This window comes from Oncorhynchus gorbuscha, linkage group LG03 (genome assembly GCF_021184085.1).
Source record: "Oncorhynchus gorbuscha isolate QuinsamMale2020 ecotype Even-year linkage group LG03, OgorEven_v1.0, whole genome shotgun sequence".
In the NCBI taxonomy this organism is placed as follows: domain Eukaryota; kingdom Metazoa; phylum Chordata; class Actinopteri; order Salmoniformes; family Salmonidae; genus Oncorhynchus; species Oncorhynchus gorbuscha.
The window spans coordinates 34,568,653-34,578,991 of record NC_060175.1 but is presented as its reverse complement, the minus strand read 5'-3'; the positions used below and the strand labels follow the sequence as shown (position 1 = coordinate 34,578,991).

At 43.9% G+C, this 10,339-nt stretch overlaps 1 protein-coding gene across 2 annotated transcripts; it reads right to left on the bottom strand.

The window, feature by feature from the left end:
- Window positions 1-1,831: 1,831 nt before the first annotated feature.
- LOC124031257 (protein transport protein Sec61 subunit alpha-like) lies at window positions 1,832-9,481 on the bottom strand. Of its 2 annotated transcripts, XM_046342313.1 has the most exons (13): window positions 9,340-9,481; window positions 8,951-9,055; window positions 8,052-8,119; window positions 7,874-7,939; window positions 7,698-7,776; window positions 7,302-7,433; window positions 7,082-7,191; window positions 5,157-5,310; window positions 4,721-4,881; window positions 4,335-4,532; window positions 3,616-3,807; window positions 3,374-3,450; window positions 1,832-3,200 (listed from the first exon to the last, which is right to left on the bottom strand). In XM_046342313.1, the coding sequence occupies exons 2-13, from the start codon at window positions 8,955-8,957 to the stop codon at window positions 3,014-3,016; spliced, it is 1,431 nt and encodes a 476-aa protein (XP_046198269.1). In that variant the 5' UTR covers window positions 8,958-9,055; window positions 9,340-9,481; the 3' UTR covers window positions 1,832-3,013. The 2 variants fall into 2 exon arrangements, with proteins under 2 accessions (XP_046198269.1, XP_046198267.1); XM_046342311.1 differs by lacking the exon at window positions 9,340-9,481 and having other exon boundaries at window positions 8,951-9,103.
- Between the last annotated feature and the right edge of the window lie 858 nt (window positions 9,482-10,339).

Below are 10,339 nucleotides of genomic sequence, written 5' to 3'. Positions count from 1 at the left end.
ATCGTGGTGTTTCCACCGATAGGTGTGACCACGGCCGTTGTGGAACGAGTAGGGGTTGTAATTTCCCTCTGGGTAGGTGTCTAGGTGCCTTGCACTGCGCGTACACCGAGCAGGAGGAAACATACACCCTCACGTCCTTAGCTAAAGTTGGCCACCAGTACTCCCCACTAAGACAGCGCACTGTCCGATCGATGCCAGGATGAGCAGAGGAAGGTGACGTATGAGCCCAACAGATCAATCGATCACGAACATCAGATGGAACGTACTTACGTCCAACTGGACACTGGACGGGAGTGGGCTCCGCACGTAATGCCCGCGTCAACCTCCCATAGCACAGGTGCCACCAGGCAAGATGCCGGAAGTATGGGAGTGGGTTCCATGGACCACTCCGCTGTGTCATACATCCGAGACAGTGTGTCTGGTAACCTGGCCTTAGCGTTCTGGAAACCTGGTCTGTAGGACAGAGTGAACACAAAACGGGTGTAGTTGCAAACCGCACCTCCTTTACCGTGGTTGGAGTCGGCCAATTACGCACTGCTGAAATGCGGTCATTCTCCATCTCCACCCCTGACTCGGACAGGCAGTACCCTAGGAAGGAGATGGACTGTTGGAGGAACAGACATTTCTCAGCCTTAACTTACAGGTCATGCTCCAACAGTCGACCGAGAACCTTGCGCATCAGAGACACATGCTCAGCGCGTGTAGCGGAATATATTAGAATGTCCTCTATATACCCCACTACACCCTGCAGGTCCCTGAAAATCTCATCTACAAATTATTAGAAGACGGATGGAGCATTCATCAACCCGTACGGCATGACGAGGTACTCATAGTGCCCAGAGGTGGTACTAAATGCCATCTTCCACTCATCCCACTCCCGGATACGCACCAGGTTGTAAGCACTCCCGAGATCCAATTTGGTGAAGAAGTGCGCCCCATGCAATGACTCAGTCACACTGGCTATGAGAGGCAGAGGATAACTATACTTCACCGTAGTCTGATTTAAACCTCTATAGTCAATGCACGGGCGTAAACCTCCGTCCTTCTTCACAAAAAAGAAACTAGAGGAAGTAGGTGAAGTGAAAGGCCGAATGTATCCCTGTCCCAGAGATTTGGTGTTTCCATAGCCGCCGTCTCCTCCTGTGACAGAGGATACTCCTGGGAAGTGCTGCGTCTACCAGGATATTTATCGCACAATCCCCTCGTCGATGGGGTGGTAGTTGAGTCGCCTTCTTTTTACTGAAGGCGAGAGACAAATTGGCATATTCAGGGAGATGGAGGAGCCCTGGTTTGGACTCTCCACCATAGTTGCACCTATGGAAACGCCTATACACCTCCCTGAACACTGACGTGACCATCCCTTGAGAGCCTTCTGTTGCCACAAAATAGTGGGGTCATGATGGGCCAACCAGGGAAACCCCAACAGCACAGGAAACACAGGAGAATCGATCAGGAAGAGACTAATTCTCTCCTCATGACCCTCCTGCGTTATCATACATAGTGGAGCTGTGAACTCCCTAATCAGAACCGACCCTAAAGGACGACTATCTAAGGAATGTACAGGGAAGGGCACATCAACAGGAACAATAGGGATCCCTAATCTAAGAGCAAACGAACAGTCAAAGTTCCCAGCTGCGCCTGAATCTACTAGCGCCTTATGCTGGGAAAACTCAGGAAAAAAAATATATACACACACACACACACACACACACAAGGGAGCTCTGGGTGAGGCCAGCAACATGAGCTGAAAGGTACAGAATGGCAAGAAACACTGAAACGTTCATCAGAGAAGAAAATCTCTACAGTCTTCACTCAAAGAAAAAACAAAAACTTTCCCCAAAATGAGTTTATTGAGAATTGTTTTTTTTTCTTCCCAGAATACATTTGTTCAGAACAGCATTTTTACATATAAAAAAAACCCTGTTATTTTACACTGTAGATGAATTCAATGCTTGGTATATATACAGAACCAAAATTCAAGGTGTGAAAGTGTTTAATACAGTCATGCTCAAAGCAGACAAAACACAACAAAAACAATCTTTCCTCACCCAACAAAATGAGCAAAAAGGTATGAATGTGGCATATAAGTACGATTACATCTCCCTAAACGTACACCACCCCCCTTCAGCCCAGTTTCAACAGAGGACCTATGAGTGGTTCACTTGATAACTCTTCCAATGCACACTTTCATAAAAAGTAAACACTTGACAAAGCTGCACCACATTCTAAGAGCCCTACGCTCAACTTTCTGATCCTACAGTATTATTGGAGCGTGGCTTTAAACAGTCACATGTCTGGCGGACAAACATGGTTATATTCAGAGAGTCTTTACCAAACCTTCCCTTGCTACTCAGTGAAATGAGTGGCCATCAGGTCAAAATCTGATTGCCACTCAAAAATAAAACATACTAAAGAGCCCAGTGAAGGTACACTCTACATTCATGCCTATATCCTCCAGGTAATTGAGGTGATGTAATTTAAGCAGAAAACCAAAGCGTTCCTATGTATACTGTGTTGGTTGTATGACGTCAGCCCAGTAAGAGGGACTTCCCTCATCCCAGTGCAGTATACATGCATGTATACTACAGAGCCATTGTCGCAGTCTGAAAAGGGACAACACCCCGGCCCCCCTCATAAACGCTTGTGGATCAGACCATTTTAATAGATATGAAACACTTCAGATGACCCTGAGGAGGCTAACCAGTCTCAGGCAAACTGTTACAGAGCAGTTGATCAGAGTGTTGTGAATGTCAGGATGTAGTCAGTCCCACCACTTCACTACACACACAATTCTGTTTGGGCTGAACCTCCTGTAGGCCATGTCAGGGGAGATGCCAGAAAGCATCCGGAAAATGACAAGAGAGAACAGATTCATTGTGCAGATTTTAAAAAATGTAAATGGACATAAAATAATGTGAATAATAAGAGTTTTGTAGGACTTGGTCTTATCTGGGGCATGTCCATGTCCATTAAGACGGTTTCTTCGTCACAGGTGTTGCAGCCAGGTGTCAGACTAGAAGAGCAGGGCTCCCATGCTGCCCACTTCACTCTGCTCCTTGACGAATATCTCAAAGTACTGGTAAATGATGGTGACGGCCAGCAGGATACCCGTGCCAGAGCCAATAGCACCCAGGAAGTCCGCCATGACAGATAGACCGCCAATACAGAGACCACCAAAGGCCGCCGCTGTGGGGATGTACCTGGAAAGCACAGAGGCAAGATTTCAGCTTGATACAGAAGTAAAACTCAAGTAGTAGTGCACCAATCATTACCTGAACTAAGCATGTTTGGAAAAGTGTAATATTAAACCCTGTTAAATTAAGACATGGATTGTTATGGCTAAAAGGTTAGAGTTTTGACTAAGATAGTTTACCTGTTGAGTTCATGAACCATAGAGGTCTCTCTGTGTCCCCTCATCACCATCTGCTGCTCCTTTAGCTGCTTAGCCACCTGGGAGAGCAAACACACACTCATGGATTACATTACATGTACAGGTCCTCTGAAACATGCCATCCTGAAATGCCGTAGACATTTTAGGAGATTGCTACATCAAAATTATGAATTTATGATTACATAGTCCAACAAATGTACAGGACATATGGTAGAAGGACTTACATCTTTGGCAGAAGAGCCAGACACCTCGATCCAGGTCTTGGAGAAAAAGGCACAGGATCCCAGCATGAAGCAGATGTAGATGGCAGCGTGGATGGGGTCGTCCAGGACCGAGCCAAACGACTCCGGGGGAGAGAAGTAGTAACAGAGCCCACCCACTGGGTAGGCACGAGCTGGACCGCCTGACGATGTGTCCTACAAACACACAAGTCTGGTCAACTTATACATTCTGTGTTGCGTGATATGTTCAAATCAGATTTGATTGGTCGTGTACACATCACAGGTGTATGTTCCTAGCTCCAACAGTGCAGTAATACCTAACAATACACGCAAATCCCCAAAATAAAAAGGAATACAGGAATATTAGAATGAGCAATGTCAGAGTCCGGAATATAAATATATACTGTATGTATAGACATTATGGACAGTATAGAGAAAGGTGTGTACAACAGTTATATACGATGAGTCTTGACTACAAAATACAGTATATACACACATGAAGTGTGTAAAACAGTATTTAAACATTATTAAAGTGACAAGTGTTCAATGACTATGTACATAGGGCAGCAGTCTCTAAGGTGCAGGGATGAATGCCGGATGGTAGCCAGCTAGTAACAGTGACTTAAGTTCAGGGTACTGTGGGGCTGTTAATGTGACAAACCTTGAGTTTAGAGTTCGGACATGGTAGTTCAGAGAAATGGTTTAAAATGGTGTGTACTTACAGACCAGGTGCCCAGCAGGTTAACCAGGAAGTTGCCACTGAAGCGAGTGGAGAGCATCTGAGAGATGACGTACAGGTTGGACACGAGGGCAGACTGGAGGATGATGGGAATGTTGGAGGTGTAGAAGAGCTTGATGGGATAAGTGTTGTACTGGCCACGGTAACGGGCAGACTTGATGGGCAGGTCCACCCTGAAGCCCTGTAGAGAGACGGGTGGAAGAGAGATATTGTAAGAGAGGGTAGAACATACCCACATCATAAATATACAGTGTCTAAATAGTCATTAATAAAAAGTTTATTTTTTTTTAAATGTATGCATTGTGTTGTTTTCTGACAATAACAAATGTGTTCTTTAACAGGTTTAAAGGAAGAAAGACAGTTACTGACCTGGAAGTATATGACTACACCAAAGACGAAAACGGTGGCGAGGAGGTTCAAAAGATTTGGCAGGTTCTGGCGGTAGAAGGCCTCTCTCAGGGCGCGTACTTTGTCTGTTCGCGTGGCCAGCAGGTGGAAGAGGGCAATGATGGCTCCCTCAAACTCTGTACCTAAACACAAGAGACTAAAACATCAGCCTCACATCTAGAGACCACCTAAACTAACCTTGACCCCTGGGGTTCTTCTCAAGGCCAAGTCAATCTATAGGAGCCATAGTTGGTCTTGTGAAATTACCACTTGCATATAACCAGGTATTATCTCTGATAGTGGAAATTAGTAAGTCTGTCCTAAATGTACACCAAAACAGAACATCAGTTTCAATGTCTCAGTTTAGCCCGTGAGACCTGCTGTCCTTCTCCCACAGCCGTCTACTCTGGTGTCTTACCTCTGCCAGTGTTGACAGTGGTGGGGCTGAAGGCCTTCCAGACAATTGTCTCACAGATGTTGGTGGCAATGAACAGGGAGATACCAGAGCCCAGACCATAGCCCTTCTGCAGCAGCTCATCCAGCAGCAGCACGATTAGACCTGCCACAAACAGCTAGAGGGGGAGACAGGTGGGTTAGAGACTGAGACAAACCACTCACACTGGAGCCCTGTTTGACTTCCTTTAAATAGACAGTGGGGCAAAAAAGTATTTAGTCAGCCACCAATTGTGCAAGTTCTCCCACTTAAAAAGACGAGGCCTGTAATTTTCATCATAGGTACACTTCAACTATGACAGACAAAATGAGGGGAAAAAATCCTGAAAATCACATTGTAGGATTTTTAATGAATTTATTTGCAAATTATGGTGGAAAATAAGTATTTGGTCAATAACAAAAGTTCCTCAATACTTTGTTATATACCCTTTGTTGGCAATGACAGAGGTCAAACGTTTTCTCTAAGTCTTCACAAGGTTCACACACACTGTTGCTGGTATTTTGGCCCATTCCTCCATGCAGATCTCCTCTAGAGCAGTGATGTTTTGGGGCTGTTGCTGGGCAACACGGACTTTCAACTCCCTTCCAAACAAATTCTATGGGGTTGAGATCTGGAGACTGGCTAGGCCACTCCAGGACCTTGAAATGCTTCTTACAAAGCCACTCCTTCATTGCCCGGGCGGTGTGTTTGGGATCATTGTCATGCTGAAAGACTCAGCCACGTTTCATCTTCAATGCCCTTGCTGATGGAAGGAGGTTTTCACTCACCTGGTCCCTTTGCAGAAAAACAGCCCCAAAGCATGATGTTTCCACCCCCATGCTTCACAGTAGGTATGGTGTTCTTTGGATGCAACTCAGCATTATTTGTCCTCCAAACACAACGAGTTGAGTTTTTATCAAAAAGTTATATTTTGGTTTCATCTGATATTCTCCCAAACTTCTTCTGGATCATCCAAATGCTCTCTAGCAAACTTCAGACGGGCCTGGACATGTACTGGCTTAAGCAGGGGGACACGTCTGGCACTGCAGGATTTGAGTCCCTGGCGGCGTAGTGTGTTACTGATGGTAGGCTTTGTTACTTTGGTCCCAGCTCTCTGCAGGTCATTCACTAGGTTCCCCCGTGTGGTTCTGGGATTTTTGCTCACCGTTCTTGTGATCATTTTGACCCCACGGGGTGAGATCTTGCGTGGAGCCCCAGAAGATCGAGGGAGATTATCAGTGGTCTTGTATGTCTTCCATTTCATAATAATTGCTCCCACAGTTGATTTCTTCAAAACAAGCTGCTTACCTATTGCAGATTCAGTCTTCCCAGCCTGGTGCAGGTCTAAAATTTTGCTTCTGGTGTCCTTTGACAGATCTTTGGTCTTGGCCATAGTGGAGTTTGAGTGTGACTGTTTAAGGTTGTGGGCAGGTGTCTTTTATACTGATAACAAGTTCAAACAGGTGCCATTAACACAGGTAACGGTGGAGGACAGACTAGCCTCTTAAAGAAGAAGTTATAGGTCTGTGAGAGCCAGACATCTTGCTTGTTTGTAGGTGACCAAATACTTATTTTCCACCATAATTTGCAAATAAATTCATTTAAAAATCCTACAATGTGATTTTCTGGATTTTTTTTCTCATTTTGTCTCTTATAGTTGAAGTGTACCTATGATAAAAATTACAGACCTCTCATCTTTAAGTGGGAGAACTTGCACAATTGGTGGCTGACTAAATACTTTTTTGCCCCACTGTACCTTTTGTGGATGTGAACCTCGCTTTAAAATTATCCAATCACTTACAGATTCATAGTGATAACCTCTGAAAAGGTAGCAAGGAAGGAGTATTGGACCAAGGCCTGAATCTGAGGGGTGATAAGAATATGACAGAGGGGTGGAGAGGGGGGCTCACCTGGATGATGATGAGCAGACAGATCCCAGCGCCCATATCGGAGGGGTCTCCGTACATTCCAGTCATCACATACACGATGGCCTGACCAATGGTGATGATCATACCAAACACTGTAGGAGATAGCAATGGGTTAGAAATGATATGGCCTCATTCACAGTAATGCTTAAACTTGACAGAATTAGGTCTAACTAGGAACAAGAAGTGTGGCTTGTGGTCTTACATTTCTGTGCGCCGTTGAAGAGGGCCCTGTCTTTGGGGGTGTCTCCCACCTCAATGATCTTAGCTCCGGCCAGGAGCTGCATGATTAGGCCGGAGGTGACTATGGGAGAGATTCCCAGCTCCATCAGGGTACCTGGATGGACAGGAGAGACGCGGGGTAGGTTAACAGGAGAGCAGAGCCATAGAGTTGTTCAGCCATTCAATCAGAAATAATACCAACTACCCACTCAGGTCAGAGATAAAATGATCACTCCTATTGATCAATTCATCATTCACTCAACACTATCAATTCACACAGTTACTAATTGACTCATTCATTGCCATGTCCCTTTATTGATGTATCAATTCACAGAGACATTTATTCACTTGTCTCTACATTGCAGAAATGACAACCCACCTCTGTTGGAGGCCAGAATGACTCTCATCCAGTAGAAGGGATCTGCAGAGTCTGAGGACATGATGCCAAAAAGGGGAATCTGGAGGATAGGTGACAGACGTTCAGAAGTGACTTTTTATTCTACTCGATTAAAATGCTAGAAAAAAGTGTGTGTGAACAATACATCAGATATTTACCTGGCAGCAGACAAGGAAAATGAAGAGAGTGATGGCTGTCCATAGTACCTTCTCTCTGAACTGGATCTGTTGAACAATACATTTACAGTGAGACATGGAAGCAACAATGACAGCAGGAACAGAGGTTAATACAGTTGAAAGTAAAACATACTTGTCTTCATAAAGTAAAATACTGTACCTTTCTTTCAGGTTTCTGGATTTCAGGTAATACTGCGCAGAACGGCTTTATTACCTCCAGGAATTTGACTGAAAACAGACAAAAGGAGGGATGTTATTCAATAGACTCGCCATAATAAACATAAATCAAGCCCAGTGAATGACCTAACAATGTATAGGGGGACGTGGCATATCTTTGGCTATAAACTAAGCGAATTCACTATGAAAACAGATTATTTTCTTTTTCTTTCTTTTCACAATTGTTAATCCAATATAAAACATTTAGCAATACAGCCAATGTGTTTCAGTAAACATGTACTGCTTATGATACGAGATATTTAAACCTTTGCCAAACACCGGCTGTTAGCTAAGCGTCGTCATCACTAATCTGGATGTGTCGGTCTGCATCCAATATAGCTAACGTTAGCTATACTATCTAGATAACGTTACATGTTAACTAGCATGCAGCAGTTATCATACTCCGATATATCAATTACCATGTAACACTGGTTGATATGATATCAATGTAACGTTAGCTGACTGGACATAATAAAAAGTAGTTAACATCTGTACAGCTAACGTTAGCAAGCTAGCTAACGTTAGTTAGCAAGTGACACTGATAGCTAACGCGTTAGCTGGCTAACTAGCTAGCTCTTTTAAACTTCCGTTTCTTGACAACTGACAAAACTAGCCATTTTCTTGCAGGCATTGCTGTTGAAGACAGGAGTTAAAATATGCGTGAAACAAAGACCACTTGTCATCCAGCTAGCTAACAGTTAGCTCTAGCTCCAATGAAAATGGCCTTAGATCCAATCATTGAAAAATGACATAGCCTGCATCGGATTCATCATGTGAAATCGTCCTTAAATTTAGCTAGCTGGATTTATCTACTTTATCTACTTTATCCTGAGGGATACTCACTGCCCATGATGATTTCCCAAGCGTTACGATCTTTGAGTGTGTGGTCCTTATGTGTCAATGGGTCTCTCCAGTTTTCGTTCTGACTACCGGCGAAATGCTCTACAGCTGAGAAAGAAATCGCGTTAGAGACACGTCAACACTACACAAGCAAAGATAGAACAATGAAACAGATATTTCACTGGATGTATAAATGTGAAGCATCCGGTTGGCGTTTCCACTCACTACCAAATCTGGTAGCGAGAAGAAGCCTACTGGCGCGCAGCGGAAGAAGAGGGAACGAGGTGAATTTTGGTCGACATTTTCTCAGCGATTAAACATTTGATCTTAATGCGGTTTTCTGTTCCCAAAATCGGTTATGAACAGGGTGGGCTAAGTTTTCTAGACCTTACCCCTTGCAAACGTAGAAATCGCGCTGTTTAGGAGTGCAAAGGCTAATTGTTATTGCACACGCGCACTTCACAGAGTAGGCGGTCCTTTCCGGGAAATATGCCACTATATAGAACGCGCAAATGGATATCGCTAATGCATGCTTGGCTCTGCCCCCATCCTTTGCTTGTTCTGCCCACTATGCCTCATTTGTTCCTATTGGAAACGACAAGCAGTGGTCTATCTTGGTTTAGTTATAAAAATATTTGACACAAGCGCCCCAACAGAAACGGAAGAGGAAGCGAGACACACAATCGTTTTTTTCCCTGGTTCAATGAACTAAATAATACCAGACCCAGCTACTATTGCATTGGTGTCACACCCCGTTAAGTAGACCGGAACTAACGCTTTTTCAATGGTTAACGGCATCCAATAAATGTTTCATTACCGCAACGTACTCGACTGGAGTATAACTCCCTTATACTTTGCTTAAAAAATAATAATTTAAAAAAATTACAAAATAAATCAACAAATACCCTAACATCTAACCTTACACTCATTAAACACCCACCACCATACTCCACTATTTAAATCTATCAAGTACTACAGCCTGAAAGGATCTGACACCATCACTCAACACACTCTGTAACTCTTCTAATGTCAAGTCTCGTACACCTAAATACTTCTCTGCAGCTGCCACCACAACCTCAATTTTCTGCAACTTACATTCCATCTCTACAGTACAGTTGATAACCATTGCTATAAATGCAACAAAAACATAAAATCTTACTGAAACATATCACTTGTTGGCTTATTCCTTTGTACTGGTAGAGATCTACTACTCACACCACTCCTCTCAGGACCCCTCCACCTTGACCCATCTTCCTCTACTTTCTTCACCACCTCAGAACACAACAACTTTTGCACTTCTCTCACACCGGACATTTCTGAACCCCAGCCATATGGGCACCACTACAATAAACACATACAACTTCTTTCCCCAAACACATTCCTTTGTCTCAT